The following is a 17,853-nucleotide window of genomic DNA, read 5'->3' as shown; positions in this document are numbered from 1 at the left end:
GGAGGTGCAATGGCTAATAACCTGTCTCTGAATGTGAAAAAGACAAAGGAGATGGTTGTTGACTTCAGGAGGGCATGCCGTGACCACTCTCCAGGTCAGGTCAGGTTGGGGAGCATGCGCTGATGTAGCACATTGCCACACCCACCACATGGTGAAACTCCTTGGGATCCCAGCTGGCGACTACCCAGACAGATACACGGTCAAGTCTCACACTCTGGAAATGGCCATCCATCTCCCGCAGTCATCTGGTTGATGGTAGACTTTTTAGAGGTAAAACCAGACTGCTCCGGGTGCTGATAGATAAGCAAGTGATCATGGATCCTGTTAAGCATGACAATAGCAAGGACCTTACCCGGCACTGAGAGCAGTGTTATCCCCCTGTAGTCACGGCAATCACCCTTCCCTTTCCAGATAAGGGACTACAAGTCCCGTTTTCCAGTCAGTTGGGATGACGCCTGACTCCCAAATGGAAGCAAAGATTGACTGCAATGCCAGGAGGACAGCTTTACCACCAGCCTGGAGAAGTTCACCCCAGATACCACAGATCCCTGTGGCCTTCCCTACCCCAGCTGATTCACCACCTGTGCTATCTCAGTGAGATTGGGTGGTTCACACTGTGGACCCAGAGATGTCCAACATCCTAGCCAGAGGATCAGCTTTAAACAGCTGCTCAAAGTAGCTGACCCCACAACTGTAGTGTCATCCACAAGAACCGTTCCATCACCCGTCTTGACTGCAAGTCTCAGAGGAATAGGTTCAGATGTGCATAATGCTTTAATTCCTCTATATGCAGGACATGGGTCACTAAACCACAGATGACGTGTCACCTGCTCACAGATTCATCTAACACCTCATTGTCTCCCCTCAGAACCGTCATAGCCTTCCTCCTCAGTTCCCGGTACAGACTGGAGTTGCCACCAAGTCATGCACTGCGACTCCTCTTGATAATATTTAGGGTGCCCTGTGTTATGATCTGACTCAGAATCATAACAAAAAGGAAAAACAAAAGAAATCCAAGGGAGGACACGGGACCCAAGATTACCAAGTAATTTAAGAATTTAATTAGAATAATGAAAATGCTATACATATATACAGTATATACTGTAAATATAATACATGGTTGTCAGTAATCAGTAGTGTAGGCGGTGCAGGCATGCCATGTTAGTGTAGTGCAGTGGTTCTCAATCCTGTTCCTGGCGCCCCACCTGCCAGAATGTTTTCGTTCCAGCCGTACCTTAATAGGCTAAAGCTGGTTTCAGACCGAACGCGGTATACATTACGCTGCGCTCTGTGCCGCGCGCCGCTCACGGAACTTGTGCGAGCACTGTGGTCAAAGATGAACTTTGTTGAACTTCTGGCTAAGTCCAGCCTCATTCTCCAAGTAGGTGCTAGCCTACTGGATCTAAGCTGAATCTTAAAAGTAGGAACAACAAGTTTGCAGTCAGAATTCACAAACTGGGCACTTCTGTAGACCCTGCAGTTCTGCAGGAGCCTCCAGCATCTACCCACGAGGATGTGATCAATCTCCTTCACCACACCACCAGTACTGGAGTATCAAGTCCAACGATGCAGCTCAGGGCATTGGAACCATGATCCAGCGACCAGCAGCCCCTGACCTTTCTCAAGGAATGTGGAGTCACTCTCACGCTGGTCTCTGGACTCATGGGGACTGACACAATCCTCAAAGCCAGCCCTGTCAGTGCCAGTGGCTGCATTGAAGTCACCCATGACCAGAGGACTGTCACCTTGTGGGCACCCATGAACCACCAAGCGAAGTTGTGAGCAAAATGTCTCCTTCATCGCGGTTGGAGCATACAATGAGACAACAGACAAGACACCCTTGGCCTGAGTCTCATAATACGTTTGTTGAAAGTAGTGATATCAGACACCATCAGGAGGAGCTTATCTGCTACAACAACAGCTACTCCCTGAGTATGGCAGCCATCAGACCAACCAGACCAAAAGTAGATATACCCACCTACAGAGATCAGGCCACTCCCCGGTCTGCGTACCTCAGAGAATGTGAATGCCACAGAAATGTGGAGTTTACGAAGCTCCCCCGGCAGCAGAGGAAAATGGTCATCTTGCCGGAGAGACAAGACGTTCCATGCGCCTACCTGGATGGGCTGCCTCAAGCTGGGACCCAAGTGTCGCCATGCAGCAGGTGATGCCTCAGCACCGCACCAGCCCCTATCCCCAATCCCCAACAGGCCTGACCCTATTAGCTCTTTGATGTTTTCGATTCTTCCAGGGATGATGCTCCTGAAGACTTTCCCCTATCCCCTTCACAATGCGTGCAGCCTTCCTGTGGGTGGCTGCAGCAGACCTACTCCAACGGAAAGCAGAAGGGTATCGTGTCTGTTTAGACCAAGCCGTTGAGAGTTGTTTTACGGTAGCTGGAGTGCCAATCCCACCACCAACCTCCAAAATGTTTCCCTGCAAGTTGGAGGACCTCCTGCAGGGCCAGATGCAGTTTAATGTCATACCCAATGTCATCAATAGATCCCCAGTAGAGATTGTCCAGAGTACCAAGTTCCTTGGTGTTCACATCACGGAGAACTTCCCATGGACCCTCAACACCAGCTCTATCGCCGAGAAAGCCCAGCAGCGTCTCTATTTCCTGCGCAGACTTTGGACTCCCTCAATTCCCAGAGTACCCTGTGTAGCTACATCACGGCTTGGTACAGGAATTGCTCCACTTCGGACTGGAAGACCCTAAAGAGGATAGGGAGGACAGCAGAAAAGATAATCAGGGTCTCTCTCTCTTCTGTCGCATACATTTACACTTCATGCTGCATCCGCAAAGCCTTGAGCATTGTGGATGACCCCACACACCGCTCCCACATCCACTTCTTCCTCCTTTCGTCTGGCAAAAGGTTCTGTAGCATACAAACCTTCACTGCCAGGATAGGAAACAGTTTCTTCCCTCAGGTCTTCAGACTTCTGAACCAGAAATAAATCACGATCTGTATTTCATTTGCCATTTATTATATACTGCACACTCCCTGTCCTGCTGCTACTGTTTGCACTTCTGCACTTTTATTACTATTTATTGCTGTCTTGCTGCTAAAATATAGTACAGGTTGTAATACTGTATCTGCAATAATACTATTTATTCAATATCCACTCAAACCAAGATGGTTACTACTGTTACTACTGGAGACTGCACTGTATGTTGTTGCATCCTGTAAATTGCACTGTGTAGTCCTGTGTTTTTTTCTGTCCTTTTGTTTTTTGTGCACCTTGGTCCTGGAGGAACAATGTTTTGTTTCACTGTAGACTGTGTATATGACTGAAATTACAATTAAAACCTACTTGACTTGACTTGACCATGGTATGAAAATTGATGGTTATCATACCATGTACATTTGCTTATTATCGGTACTGAAAAAATGCAACTAAACAAAAACTCTCACCTGTGCATGTGCATCTCCTTCACTCCTCAATTTCCTGTCAGACTCAGTAATTGGTGCCATTATGCGAAATCTTTTCCACCATGTCACTATCTGATCTATACCACCTGCCTTATTTGTACCTCACACATCTGCACATGCATTTTTGAGCATGTGTGCCTCACATTACATTTTCTGGCACTGTCAGTTTACAGTAATAGCAAAATGGTCCCTTTATTGTTTGGCGAGAACTGGTGTTAATGATCCTGCTAATTGAAAAACATCTGTTTTCTCTGCTTGTCGTTTTAAATGTTCAATCTTTTTTTCAGAATTCACTCCCATCATCTGTATCCAGTTTTTGGATCAACGCTTTTACCTAAATGTCCTGTATCTGAAATATCAGTTTATATTTTCATCAGTTGAAATTGCTGCTATGCAGCAACATCGTATTATGGTAGGCCTATACTCACTCTGAACTGTAATATGAAATGTGGCATATTTTCCATTTGTTGTAGCCATATGTATATCTCTCCAAATCGGTGGAATCAATAAGAACGTTTCAGCTAGCATTTACATCAATAATATATGTTTACACATGGTTTTAAAAATGTGTGTTTTTATTATAATTTAAAAATTGGTTACATTCAGCTTGATAGTTTAACCAACGTGTTTTATTAGATTAATGTATATTTAGCTCGATAGTGATGTTTTATGGTTTATAACCATATTACAGACACTCCTCTACTTATGACAGAGATACGTTCCGAACGGCCATTCATAACTTGAAATGTTCATAAGTCGTTATTCAACACCATTTTAAGGGTATATGCAAGTACAAAGAACTAGGATGCTGGGAGTACGGATGCTACGCTGCTGTGCAGCGGGAGTAGTGGCCAGAAGTCGTACTACCCAGTCGTACTACACAGGAAACGGAAGCCCAAAGAACACAATTTGGACTTACAGTCCTCTTTGTTTCTATGTCTGAAAGTTCGTAAGTTGAAAGTTCGTAACTAGAGGAGCGTCTGTACATAACCATATTTCGCCAGATAAGAATTGTTTCATTGACATGATATATTAAATTAATAATGTATGTTTAGCTTGATAGCGTCATGTTTTATTGATTATTATCCAAAGAGATTACTTTTTAAAAAGATCTTACTCTTTTTTCCTCCTAATTTCTTTTCTTCAAACAGAAGATGTACAGCTTTCTTATTTTCAAAAGGGAGACTTTTTACACATAATTTCTTTTTTTAAATTGTTTCAGGTTTCAGTTATAGTAAAGCATTTGTTTTTAACGAAAATAATCCTTGTTTTAATTTCTTTAAAGGTCACTGTAACTGATAATATATTTATTATTATCGTTATTATTAATAATAATAATAATAACAATATTAATAATAATAATAATAATAATAGTAGTAGTAGTACAGTGATCCCCGCTATATCGCGGTTCAGCTATCGCACCCCCGCTATTTCGCGGATTTTTCCCAAACCCATCACAGTTCTCTGCGTATCGTGTACCTTGCTTGTGGTCCAATTGTTTTCGTTTTGTTTTAAGCCCTACGATGGCTCCCAAGCGTCCTGCATGTTCTAAGCCTGGTAGTAGTGAGCCTATGCGCCAGAGGAAGACCTTGACCATTCAGAAGAAGGTAAAACTCCTGGATATGCTTCGGGAAGGAAAGCATTACGCCGTCATCGCTCGCCATTATTAAAATGTTCTTATTTATACATATTCCGTAACGTACACAGAGAGAGATGTGCATATATATATATATATATATATATATATATATATATATATATATATATATATATATATATATAAAAAATACATTTTATTTTAAAGGCACCTCTCAGAGCACACAAGGACACCGTACACAATTATACAGCGAAGAACAATCAGAATTAAAAAAAATATATATATATAAAAAGTCAAAATGAACGGGTTAACGCAGATTAATCCATCATCATGATTAATCTGATAAAAAATTTTAACGCAATTAACCCATCTGCAGTGCAAAATAACTCAAAATCCCTGAAATGTCTCTGTCAACCCATTTCGGGCAGTTTTGGTGCGTTCCATTTGCCCTGGGAACTCGTATTCCTAGTCGGATTCCAGAGTTTTGAAGCCAGAAGTGACGGCATGCGCGCTCCCGTTTCTCGGAGATCTCGGAGCAGCACAGAGGATCCCGAGTTCAGAATCCAAGATGGCTGCGCCTTTTATCAACAGAAGGGAAAGTTGTAGTTTTATACTGTTTAAGCACTACTTCTCATTTGTGGCTCATTAAATCGGTCGCACACACTATACCGTCCAACTTATCTGTGGACGTGTTGCTACGGAGTTTTATACGTAAAGCACCACGCGTAATGTGTTATCAAGTGATATTGCTAACAATGGCAATTAACCGGGCTAGAATTGTATTTCATGATTAGTCGGATTATTTGTCAGATTTACGGTAGTTCGGGCTAATTGTAAGTGAACGAAGATAAAGACCAAACTGAGGTACCTTAAATCCGACAAGTTGTCCGGCTAAGCAAAAAATCTTGCTTTTTGATATGGGTCCATGGTATTGCACTTCTGTGGCAGATGGAATGCATCCGACTCCTGTTCAAGATGTTCAATAAACATGTTAAGTGCATACATATTTCCTTTTTTCTTGAGTCTTTGCTCATGCAAAATGAAATACGATTAATTTATATTAAAAATGAATGATATTTAATCGTGATTAATCGAAATTAATCCACAGCAACCCTGTGATTAATCTGATTAAAAATTTTAATCGTTTGACAGCACTAATATATATATATACAGTATATATATGTATATGTATATATATATATAAATATACACTCACCTAAAGGATTATTAGGAACACCATACTAATACGGTGTTTGACCCCCTTTCGCCTTCAGAACTGCCTTAATTCTACGTGGCATTGATTCAACAAGGTGCTGAAAGCATTCTTTAGAATTGTTGGCCCATATTGATAGGATAACATCTTGCAGTTGATGGAGATTTGTGGGATGCACATCCAGGGCACGAAGCTCCCGTTCCACCACATCCCAAAGATGCTCTATTGGGTTGAGATCTGGTAACTGTGGGGGCCATTGTAGTACAGTGAACTCATTGTCATGTTCAAGAAACCAATTTGAAATGATTCGAGCTTTGTGACATGGTGCATTATCCTGCTGGAAGTAGCCATCAGAGGATGGGTACATGGTGGTCATAAAGGGATGGACATGGTCAGAAACAATGCTCAGGTAGGCCGTGGCATTTAAACGATGCCCAATTGGCACTAAGGGGCCTAAAGTGTGCCAAGAAAACATCCCCCACACCATTACACCACCACCAGCAGCCTGCACAGTGGTAACAAGGCATGATGGATCCATGTTCTCATTCTGTTTACGCCAAATACCATTTGAATGTCTCAACAGAAATTGAGACTCATCAGACCAGGCAACATTTTTCCAGTCTTCAACTGTCCAATTTTGGTGAGCTTGTGCAAATTGTAGCCTCTTTTTCCTATTTGTAGTGGAGATGAGTGGTACCCGGTGGGGTCTTCTGCTGTTGTAGCCCATCCGCCTCAAGGTTGTGCGTGTTGTGGCTTCACAAATGCTTTGCTGCATACCTCGGTTGTAACGAGTGGTTATTTCAGTCAAAGTTGCTCTTCTATCAGCTTGAATCAGTCGGCCCATTGTCTTCTGACCTCTAGCATCAACAAGGCATTTTCGCCCACAGGACTGCCACATACTGGATGTTTTTCCCTTTGCACACCGTTCTGTGTAAACCCTAGAAATGGTTGTGCGTGAAAATCCCAGTAACTGAGCAGATTGTGAAATACTCAGACCGGCCCATCTGGCACCAACAACCATGCCACGCTCAAAATTGCTTAAATCACCTTTCTTTCCCATTCTGACATTCAGTTTGGAGTTCAGGAGATTGTCTTGACCAGGACTATACCCCTAAATGCATTGAAACAACTGCCATGTGATTGGTTGATTAGATAATTGCATTAATGAGAAATTGAACAGGTGTTCCTAATAATCCTTTAGGTGAGTGTATACACACACACACTGCTCCAAAAAATTAAAGGAACACTTTGGAAACACATCAGATCTCAATGGGAAAAAAGTCATGCTAAATATCTATACTGATTTGGACTGGGTAATGTGTTAGGAACAAAAAGATGGCACATTGTTTGATGGAAATGAAAATGATCAGCCTACAGAGGGCTGAATTAAAAGACACCCCGAAAATCTAAGTGAAAAGATGATGCAGCAGGTTAGTCCTTTTTGCTGAAAATTCATTGCAGCAACTCAAAATCGTACTCAGTAGTTTGTATGGCCCCCACGTGCTTGTATGCATGCCTAACAATGTCAGGGCATCCTCCTAATGAGATGATGGATGATGTCCTGGGGGATCTCCTCCCAGATCTGGACCAGGGCATCACTGAACTCCTGAACAGTCTGAGGTGCAACCTGGTGGTGTCGGATGGACCGAAACATAATGTCCCAGAGGTGTTCTATAGGATTTAGGTCATGCAAACGTAGGGGCCCGTCAATGGTATCAATTCCTTCATGTTCCAGGAACTGCCTGCATACTCTCGCCACATGAGGCTGGGCATTGTCATGCACCAGGAGGAACCCAGGACCCACTGCACCAGCATAGGGTCTGACAATGGGTCCAAGGATTTCATCCTGATACATAATGGCAGTCAAGGTGCCGTTGTCTAGCCTGAAGGGGTCTGTGTGTCCCTCCATGGATATGCCTCCCCAGACCATAACTGACCCCCCACCAAACCGGTCATGCTGAACAATGTTACAGGCAGCATAATGTTCTCTGCAGCTTCTCCAGACCTTTTCACATCTGTCACATGTTCTCAGGGTGAACCTGCTCTCATCTGTGAAAAGCACAGGGCACCAGTGACGGACCTGCCAATTCTGGTATTCTATGGCAAATGCCAATCAAGCTCCACGGTGCCGGGCAGTGAGCACAGGGCCCACTAGAGGATGTCGGGGATTCAGGCCGCCCTCATGAAGTCTGTTTCTGATTGCTTGGTCAGAGACATGCACACCAGTGGCCTGCTGGAGGTCATTTTGTAGGGTTCTGGCAGTGTTCATCCTGTTCCTCCTTGCACAAAGGAGCAGATACCAATCCTGGTGATGGGTTAAGGACCTTCTATGGCCCTGTCCATCTCTCCTAGAGTAACTGCCTGTCTCATGGAATCTCCTCCATGCCCTTGAGACTGTGCTGGGAGACACAGCAAAACTTTTGGCAATGACACATCAATATGCGCCATCCTGGAGGAGTCGGACTACCTGTGCAACCTCTGTAGGGTCCAGGTATCGCCTGATGCTACCAGTAGTGACACTGACCATAGCCAAATGCAATACTAGTAAAAAAAAAAGTCAGAAGAGATTAGGACGGAAAAATGTCAGTGGCCTCCACCAGTTAAACCATTCCTGTTTTGGGGGTTGTCTCATTGTTGCCCCTATAGTACACCTGTTCTTAATTTCATTAACACCAAAGCAGCTGAAACTGATTAACAACCCCCTCTGCTACTTAACTGACCAGATGAATATCCAAGAAGTTTAGTTTACTTGATGCTATACTCTGATTAAGAAGCATTCCTTTAATTTTTTTGAGCAGTGTATATATATATATATATATATATATATATATATATATATATATATATATATATATATATATATATATAATTATTATGTTCCTCATATCCTTAGCTCAACATCCATATGTCATGTGCATTGTTTTAATAGGTTTACATGTGTTTAAATCATGTGGGAGGGGTACTTTAAAGCTTAAACTATAAAAAAAATGTTTATTTATATGGTATTTCTATATTGCTGATTTTCACCTATCGTTGTTGGGTTTGGAACACATCTTCCACGATAGGCGGGAGTTCACTGTAGTTATAATTGTGAAAAACCAAGATACCGTGAAACCATGATATTTCCTGAGACAGTTGTCATAATTTGAAAATCTCATACTGTTGCAACCCTAGCCAGGTGTTTATAGTTTTATTTGGGCCCATTCTAAACTGTTTGTGGTTTCTTTTTTGTCTGTTCTAGCCAGGGCAATGTTTGAAGTTTCATTTGAATCCATGACTTAATTGCTCTGGTTTCTACTTAAATACCTCCTGGTTACATTAATGTGGTTCCTCAGAAACACTGAATTTGAAAATGTTTTGTTTGCCAAACACACAGCAAAACATTGGTACTGTAGCCTGTGCAGTCACTCCCTACGAGATATAGTAATTAAAATGACAAACTATTAGTTCATTAACAAAAGTGACCTCACAGCTGCAGTTTCTTGGCCTCTTCCCTATACCAGCACACCAGGATTCACCATGATCAGTCATACAGTAATGTGCATGCAGCATAGGGGTCACCTTACCACTACATGCTTCATTACAATCCAGTATAATTTGCTTTTGTATACGGACAAGGAGACATTGATTTAAATCGTGTCCCAAGGGGGTTCAAATCTGTGTTTTTCATAGGACCTGACAAGTTATTTTCCAGTGACCATTGAGGCATAACGTGTGAGACGGATCCTTCACAGTGGCCTACAGTACAGAGCTGGGTGTTAAGCTCCACCGCATCACTCTGTTAGCCTGTCCCTTGGCTCTGGAATTACCACAGAGGAGATTGTGTACCTGAACCCCAAAGACAGGGAATGCACTGTTAAAGTAGACATGTTAGGAATTTGTTTTAAAATTCATCGTTTATGGTAATATATTATGTTATGAGTAAAATATGAGAAACAAATAAAATGCCAAATTATATATCATCAATGGTAATAATCACCGAATGAAAAATATAAGAACAGTGAAGAATGATCCCTCTTCTTTGTTAAACATTTACCCTGGTGACCGTAACGTACTTTTAGAATTGGCTACCATATTTGGTGAGACGAAAAAGAGGACATGTCCGGGGATCAGAATATTAATGAGTTTTCGCATTCACCAACCAATCAGGTAGCACACGAATATTGATTATCACGTTCACTGTCCAGTCAGGTAGGACATCTCTTATGAGTATTAATGAGTTTTCACTAACTACCCTGGTTAATGAATACTCGTGTCTGGGGAAACCCGGACGTATGGTAACCTTACGGTTAACTCTTGTTTTACAGTCTACTCACAATTGACATATTTTTCAACAAAAGTTACAAAACATTAAGCTAAAGTTTGTTAAGCAATTGATGCAATTCACTGTTCACATGAAAACAAAAATTAAGTGTCATAGTGCCAATGGTTTCTGGAACCTGATGTTACTCATGAGCTGAATATCAGGTAGGGCTGTGTATGTTGTTTAATTTTTAAAGTTATGATGTGCACAAGCCTTTCAAACACTGTGTGATGATACTAAGTGACTGTTGTATATTGAAAATTGGTGCCTTTTCCTTCACTCAGTATTACACTTTAACTTACAATACAGGTTGCAGCACTAAACCTGGACAAACCACTGATTTTTGAAAAACCGCCTGGACGGCTAGACAGGGACCCAAACAATGGATGTAAGTAAGGTGTTGAGCAACATTGAGTAAAGTGCTGAGTAGGGTGTTGAGTAGCGTGTTGAATAAGGTGTGAGCCCCCACATGCTGTCTTTGCCACACTGCCAGGTCCTTCCAGCAGAAGGGATAGTGGAAATTCAGAAACTCCCGAGTTATCTTCGAACTTGTGCCACTTTCAGCTGTGCTACTCATCATCCTCATGACCAAGAGAAGAGCTTGAGACATAATTGAATGAAAAATTACGATCTGAAATTATATCAGTACAATTCTCATATCGGGTGACTAATGCATTTCGTCCGATGGTCTGTGCTGCTTGTGGTATGGATCAGCATTCTTGGAAATTCTGTGAGTGTCTTTATTCTTAATGGTGCAGTTGGGGCTGCTCCAGTGTTGCCTACAGTACATCTGAAAGTCACAAGATCGAAACAAGATTTACTGTAATGCATTGGTGTATGTTTGAAAAATAACATACATACAAACATAAACAGACATACAAACATAAAAAAGCAAACTATACTAGGTTTATTATGTCTGTGGTATATCTCTGTTGCCTTGCATCACTAAAGTAAATTTGTTCTGTGCTCCTTCGATGAAGTTAAAACCAAATAAAACTGAGTTTACCATTGATGGTTGCTGGGCTTCCAGTTTTCTTAATCCATTAACCCGATCAGGATGGACAAAAATGTTCCTGCAGTTGTTTAATCAAGACATCAGTGCAGTGATTAAAGGCTGCTTGAGCCTGAATGAGCCTTCATGTGTTTTTACTACAGCAGGTCACCATAACACTCGATCTTTTCCCAAAAAACACTTATTCCTTTTTCACTTTTCTAGTCCAGAACTGCTGTATGCTATACTACACCATGTCAGCCTCCTTTAATCAGATGCTGAGCTGTAGCCAGTTAAAAATCAATGTCCTGCCTCTAGGTTAAAAATGAGGAATACTGATATTGATTGGCCAGCTGCCAGAGTGTCCAGTGGATGCTTACTGAGCAGCTCCTCACAAAGACTGTCTTTAGTTCAAAGGCCACCAGCTTCCTTTTCACTATTGATCCTGCATTCTTGGGTTTATCGAGAGAAACCTGAACATCTTTTATGGAAGTGCCCAAGTTGGGCTGCAAACTGGACTGTAGCACTTACTTTAAAGCAGGGGTCTCAAACTCCAGTCCTGGGGGGGCGGAGCCCTGTGTAGCTTAGTTCTTTCCCTGTTCCACCACAAATGATTCAGTTCAACAGCTGTGTGGTAATTAGCACAAGGAGTTGAATCAGGTGTGTTAAATGAGGGTGAACCAAAAACTGTGTAGGGCTCCGGCCCCCCAGGACTGGAGCTTGAGAACCCTGCTTTAAAGATAATGGGCTTCCCAGGCTTGATGCAGGACCGAGGCAGGGATGTCTTTTCAGTCTGGAAGCCTGAGAGCACCATCTTTGTTCAACCCAGGTACCTCTCCTTCCAGCTCACAAATTCTTCATTTCTGCAACCACTTGTGCTGCCTTCCCTGCTTCATATATGGTCCCCATATTCCGTGTTCTGAAGTTGATGGTAGCTCTGTTTCATTTAGCTCAAGCCTGGTTAATTAAGAGAATTCCACGGACCCACTTAATAAATATTACCACATTACATTTGTTGTCTTCAATTGTTAAGCATAAGCCTCGCCCTTGTTCAGGCACCCGCGCACAGCACTGGTTAGCCGTTTGAGTGTGTGTGGACTGCTTGTAGACTGGCTCAGTTGGAGGATGTGTCCCTCTCTCCTGGCGAGTCTTTGTGCATTCAGTTTATACCCGAAAAGCTGAAAACTGTTTCTCCCTTTTTACCTTAATCACAATATTCTGATTCGCAGACAGTGGGATCCCCTATGCATAAATTTATTTTTAAAATGTGATTTTGTTTTTAATCATATGTGTCACTTTTACTTATCTTCTGAATTAATAGTTATTTCTGTTTAGTTGAAAAACCATGTACAGTCATAATGTCTTTTAGTATGTTTATGAGAAATATATGAGATCCTTGTACAGCCTTAAGGCATTGTAGCATAATTTAATATATTGCTGGTACCAAAAGTCTCTGCTAGCCAGTTCCTCTTGCATCTTTTAATAAACAGTGAGGTTTTGAATGCGGGTGTAGCAGAGAAAAGCATGTGAACAGTGGTCATATTTCATACACGGTGGATAGATTTTTGTCATCCAAAGCACAGCTAAATTCAATCAATGTTTGAAACAGGACCCAAGCCACAACTGCACCAACAGAAATAGAAAATCTTGTTTTGCTCTCTGGTAATGACATTAGTGCGTTCCCTAAATGGCTGCCCCCTGGCCCAAGGAGAGAGGCAATAAGGGTCTCATTACTGTATGCCTGCACACATTTCCACTTTCCAGTAAAACAGCGTGATGGATCGGCCCCTGGCCTCAGCAGGTAATGATTCATTTGTGAGCTGTATTATGGTCGGTAATTAAACTTGCCAAGGTGAACTCAAGGGGAAACACAAACCATTTTATTGAGCATTTTGGTAATCGATTCAGGGAGGCAGGCCGACGTCATCTGTCATGCATGACCCAAGTTAACATTATAATGAATGTGGCCTAGATGCCGACTTCTTTAAAGGACGCTCATTGACTTTTCTTCTGATGTGAGAAGCGGACCCTTGTGTTCGTGTGTAAACCTTACTAGCTGGGTCCATGAACTTTTCAGGTTCGTCTACTGTGAGGAACCTTCAAATGCTCCAGTAACCATATAGATTCACAGGGAGGAGGGGCAGAGAAAGAGTGCTTCAGAGGTTCCTCACGCATCCTCGTCCCAAAGCTGTGTTGACGAAACACTTCTCTCGGCAGGTTCTTCCGCTGTGTACTTCCCACAGAAAGAGTACTTCGAGAGCATGTACGTGGGCCAGGAAACTGGCTCCGCCCTGCTGCAGCTGCATGGCCTGCGCGAGACCGACACTGAGAGGCCCCACTTCTACCTGTGCCCTAACAGCCCGATGAATAAAGATCCCTACAAGTCCTGGTTCCACCTGGATGAGAGAACTGGCATCCTATCACTAAATAAGACGTTGGACTCCAGTGACTTCAGTGTGCCATGTGAGTTGGATGTGAACTTGTCCTCTTTGTCAGACACAGACATCATGCTGGTCTCAGACAGGGGCATTAGCAGCTCAGGTGTGGCAAGCAGCTCCTGTAGAGTTTATAAGTTACTGTGATGTGCAAATCAGTCTAGATGTTTAACTTCAACATTATTAGATTCAACCAGCTGGTCAGTAATAGTGATTCTAATTCGAGGATTAAAACCATCTCTGTTCACACATTTGCCTACCTGATGTTTCCTGCAGAGGTGGGTAATTCAGGTCCATAGAGTAAAAGTTTCAACCAAAGAGTTGAGTATAAAGAGTCACGGTCACTCAGTACTCAATTCGGTGGTTGAAATAAAATCTTGGTCTCGACTTTTATTCTATGGACCTGAACTACCCACCTCTGGTTGCCTCTCTGGCGATGTTACTGATTCTGCTGTTGCTTCATTAGCAAGCAGCCTCACCATGTCCCTGAAGCGGCTCAGTCTGAAAGCAACGGTCACCCTTGAGCCACAACAAAACTTGAGCTGCTTCTGGAGCCCCACTGTGAACATCATCCTCACATTCATCAACACAGCGCCCCCTTGTGACCATCAGAATCTGATAAAGATGTGCTTCCCTGAGAAAGATGCCAGCCCCCACATCAAGGAGAACCGGTGGTCCGGGCCCTTCCGGCAGCTCAGGCGCCTGACCTATCAAGATCTCTGTCCTAATTTTACCATCACATACAGCCTGGAAGCAGGTATTCCATCATGCATTATCTCTGTGGCTGTAATGAGACTAGCTAACCAGAGGAGATTATTTAATGATCAACAATCCTTATGTAAGTAACGGAAGCTGTCGTTTATGGTCTGTTTCTATTCATTTTTGGTTGTTTTATTATAGTGTAGTAATTTCAAAACCTTTACTTTATGCTCAGTATTGCTCTGATACAAGTATTGCTCTGATTAAGAGGAATGAAACTCTAAAGAGTGAAATAGGTAAAAAAAAAAATTATGTGATTCAGTGTGTGCTGTCATTCCATGGTATAGATATTTCCGCCCCATTTCTCATCAATGAGAACACTTCTGAGCTGGTGGTGACCAGGTCACTGGACCGCGAGGAGAAGGAGGTGCACGAGCTTCTGTTAGTCTGCACAGTGACCACAGAGTCCAAGGTGCACAAGATGTCCATGCCAATCCTGGTGAATGTGTATGACGAAGATGACAGTGCCCCCTATGTGAATGGCACAGACACAGAGGATGTGCGGATTGAGTTTAATCGCATGGAGGTCAGTTGGTCCCTTGTGCTGTCCTCCTGTCCTCCCAGGCGCATAGTTTGGGGACACGCAGATTATACTTTGTGCCAAATGGAAACCAGCACAATACACTGTCCCTTTAATTATGACTCTTCAAAAAGAATTACCTACCTGTTGTTTCATCACATTACCATACCCCAGTTTATTGTCATCATTTTGATGCTTTACGTGAAGAGGTTGTCCTGATTATAGACCTGCAATGAGCTGCAGATGAGCCACACTTGCTGTCGCATGCTGTGATGCTGACATTCCCACTCAGACTCATCAAACCTAGAAGTTAAAGGACAGAAATCATTTTCTGATTTTCTACGATGCGCCCTTGGCATTTCAGGTACAGTTATTTTCTCTGATAGACCAATTAAATGTTTTTTCAGGGCTCCCAGTTTGGCAGTTTATTGGTTTATGATAAAGACACAACACCAATATACCCCAAAGACCAGAGTCACAACAAATTTGTTGGAAGTATGAGGACAAATGACTCCTGGATTAAGGAAATGTTTTCTGTGGAGCATTCTTTCATTGAGGAAAAAGCAATCTTTGGCAACGTTCGTGGGACTATTCATAAATACCGTGAGTAATTCGCCAGTCACATTTCAATTTACCAGATTATTTAGCACTAAATATTTACAATAACGCACTTTATTGTAAACATTACAGCAACTTGTAAAAATATATATCTTTGCTTGGATAAAGGTTAATCTATAGAAGGTTGTTCTCTGTATACCTTCCTTGTTAATGCAGAGATTTTCTTTTTAAACCAAACCCATGTTTTCATCAATACCACCTCCAGGCCTGGCTCTAAATAAGAACATTCCAGTACCAGAGAAGCGTTCCTTCCTGTTGGATTATCTAGTCAATGACACTACCTTTCCTGGTTCAGAGGGAACTGTGATGCTTCACTTCAATGTTACCATCCTACCAGTGTCCATCCGGTTTACCAACCCCCTGTATCACTTTCCTGTATCCCGTAGATCTTCCCCTTATGCACAGGTAATACATCATGGAATATTTGCATTTTTGTGAGCACCACAAGAAATTCAATTTTTGTTTACGTATTTTAAACACGTATACCATTAAAATCCACTCCCTGTTTGATGTAATTTAGCAGAATGACGTTCCTGAATCAGGTTATGCTACCTGACAATAGTGTAGAATACAGCATGAGTTCTGAATTATTATGGAAACAGGCGAGAGGCTTTTGATTGTCCTGATCTCACATGAAGCTCCCAGAACCTCTTAGCATTTCACATTTCAAATCATCACCTTCTCCCCCAGATCGGTAGAATCTGCATCGACAACTGCCTGAAATTCCAAGGGATCAACATCACTTACCGGCTTGCCATGGCGGATGATAATGTCTCGTCTGTGGAAAGAGTATGCCATTCCATAGTCAGCATTGCACAGAGCCTGACAGATATCTGGGGAGTGCTGTACGTCAACCATACGGAGGGACTATGGCAGCCACAGTGCCAAAGCCTGCAGTACATGGTGGTGGCCAAGGAGCAGCTGAGCCAGCTGCAGGCTGAAGCCAGGCTCCGGGTGGAGTTCTACGATAAAGGCAGGTGCCTGCCCCATGATTAGTGTGCTGCCCTGGGTCACCACCTGCCACGTGACATCTCTGTTTACTCAGGTTTCATACAGAGCTGGTGAGACCTGACAAGACGTGGGTCTCTACTGGAAATGTACTGGTGTTTGCCCCGCTCAGGACTGTTATCCAGTTGATGTTGTGGTTTTCGTTCTGGACACAGCTTGACTGTTGATGCTTCTAACCATCCGTGTTTATTCCATGTCGACGTCCAGGAGAAAAGCAGAGCCTGGAACGTGACTGTCCACTGTCCTGTGCCAAGCAGCGACGCCGGGGGCCATGTGAAGCCTGCAGTGGCTTGGGGGCAACCACCGGGAGGTGTCAATGGAGACAAAGCATTGACAAAGGTCCAAAAGGGGGCTGGGCATTCATTTATGTACACAGCATGGTGTGCACAGAGACCCTATCAACCTGTAAAACACATGCAGTCCAGCATGCACTGGTGTTAGACTGTCGCCTCTCATATGCATGTTTTCACACCCCAGTAATATCCATGAACTACTCCACCTGCTCTCCGGACCTCAGCACCTGCCCGGATGGGTACTGTGACATCGTCGAAAGCAAAGACTTGGCAATATGCCCCCAGGACTGCACAGGTGAGATCAGATGTACCTGATCTGCAAGGTTCTGATGCATTTCAGTTGCATTTAGAACTGAGCAATGGATGTGTTGCACTTGAAAACCAGCACAATCATGTTTAATGATTATTCAGATTATTATTATTATTGTAACTGATGCTTTGATGCTGTGGACCTTTTGTTCGCAACCAAACAGTGAAGTTTTGCATGGTGTATACTGGTGGTCTCCTGTCTGTGCTTCACTCATAACGGAGCTCAGATAAGCCCATTGTTGGAGGCCATGAACGAGGGCTGCTGTATGGCATCAAGGCTGGTCATGGAACCTGTTACTGTGCAGACAACTGCTTTTGTGAGATGGACAATGTAGAAGGTAAGAGAACTAATTAAACGTTACTGGCTGCCAGT

The 17,853-nt window shown here is 42.9% G+C and overlaps 1 protein-coding gene across 4 annotated transcripts in view; it reads left to right on the top strand.

Moving 5' to 3' along the window:
* The window catches only part of ret (ret proto-oncogene receptor tyrosine kinase), a 38,913-nt gene that overhangs the window by 10,515 nt on the left and 10,545 nt on the right, over positions 1 to 17,853 (top strand). For 3 of the 4 annotated variants that reach the window (XR_011989533.1, XM_023821421.2, XM_023821419.2), the window contains exons 2-10: positions 13,756 to 14,001; positions 14,440 to 14,730; positions 15,020 to 15,258; positions 15,660 to 15,855; positions 16,076 to 16,275; positions 16,561 to 16,843; positions 17,086 to 17,217; positions 17,356 to 17,466; positions 17,708 to 17,818. Coding sequence is in view for 3 of the 4 variants with exons in the window: in XM_023821421.2 (XP_023677189.1) it covers positions 13,756 to 14,001; positions 14,440 to 14,730; positions 15,020 to 15,258; positions 15,660 to 15,855; positions 16,076 to 16,275; positions 16,561 to 16,843; positions 17,086 to 17,217; positions 17,356 to 17,466; positions 17,708 to 17,818 (1,809 nt within the window). In the remaining variant the exon portion in view is untranslated. Of the gene's footprint in view, positions 1 to 13,270; positions 13,340 to 13,755; positions 14,002 to 14,439; positions 14,731 to 15,019; positions 15,259 to 15,659; positions 15,856 to 16,075; positions 16,276 to 16,560; positions 16,844 to 17,085; positions 17,218 to 17,355; positions 17,467 to 17,707; positions 17,819 to 17,853 lie in introns of those variants that run through there. The other variant, XM_023821420.2, reaches the window with a different exon arrangement.

The sequence above is a fragment of the Paramormyrops kingsleyae genome, chromosome 3, assembly GCF_048594095.1.
Source record: "Paramormyrops kingsleyae isolate MSU_618 chromosome 3, PKINGS_0.4, whole genome shotgun sequence".
In the NCBI taxonomy this organism is placed as follows: Eukaryota; Metazoa; Chordata; class Actinopteri; order Osteoglossiformes; family Mormyridae; genus Paramormyrops; species Paramormyrops kingsleyae.
This window is presented reverse-complemented; position numbering and strand designations above follow the sequence as displayed.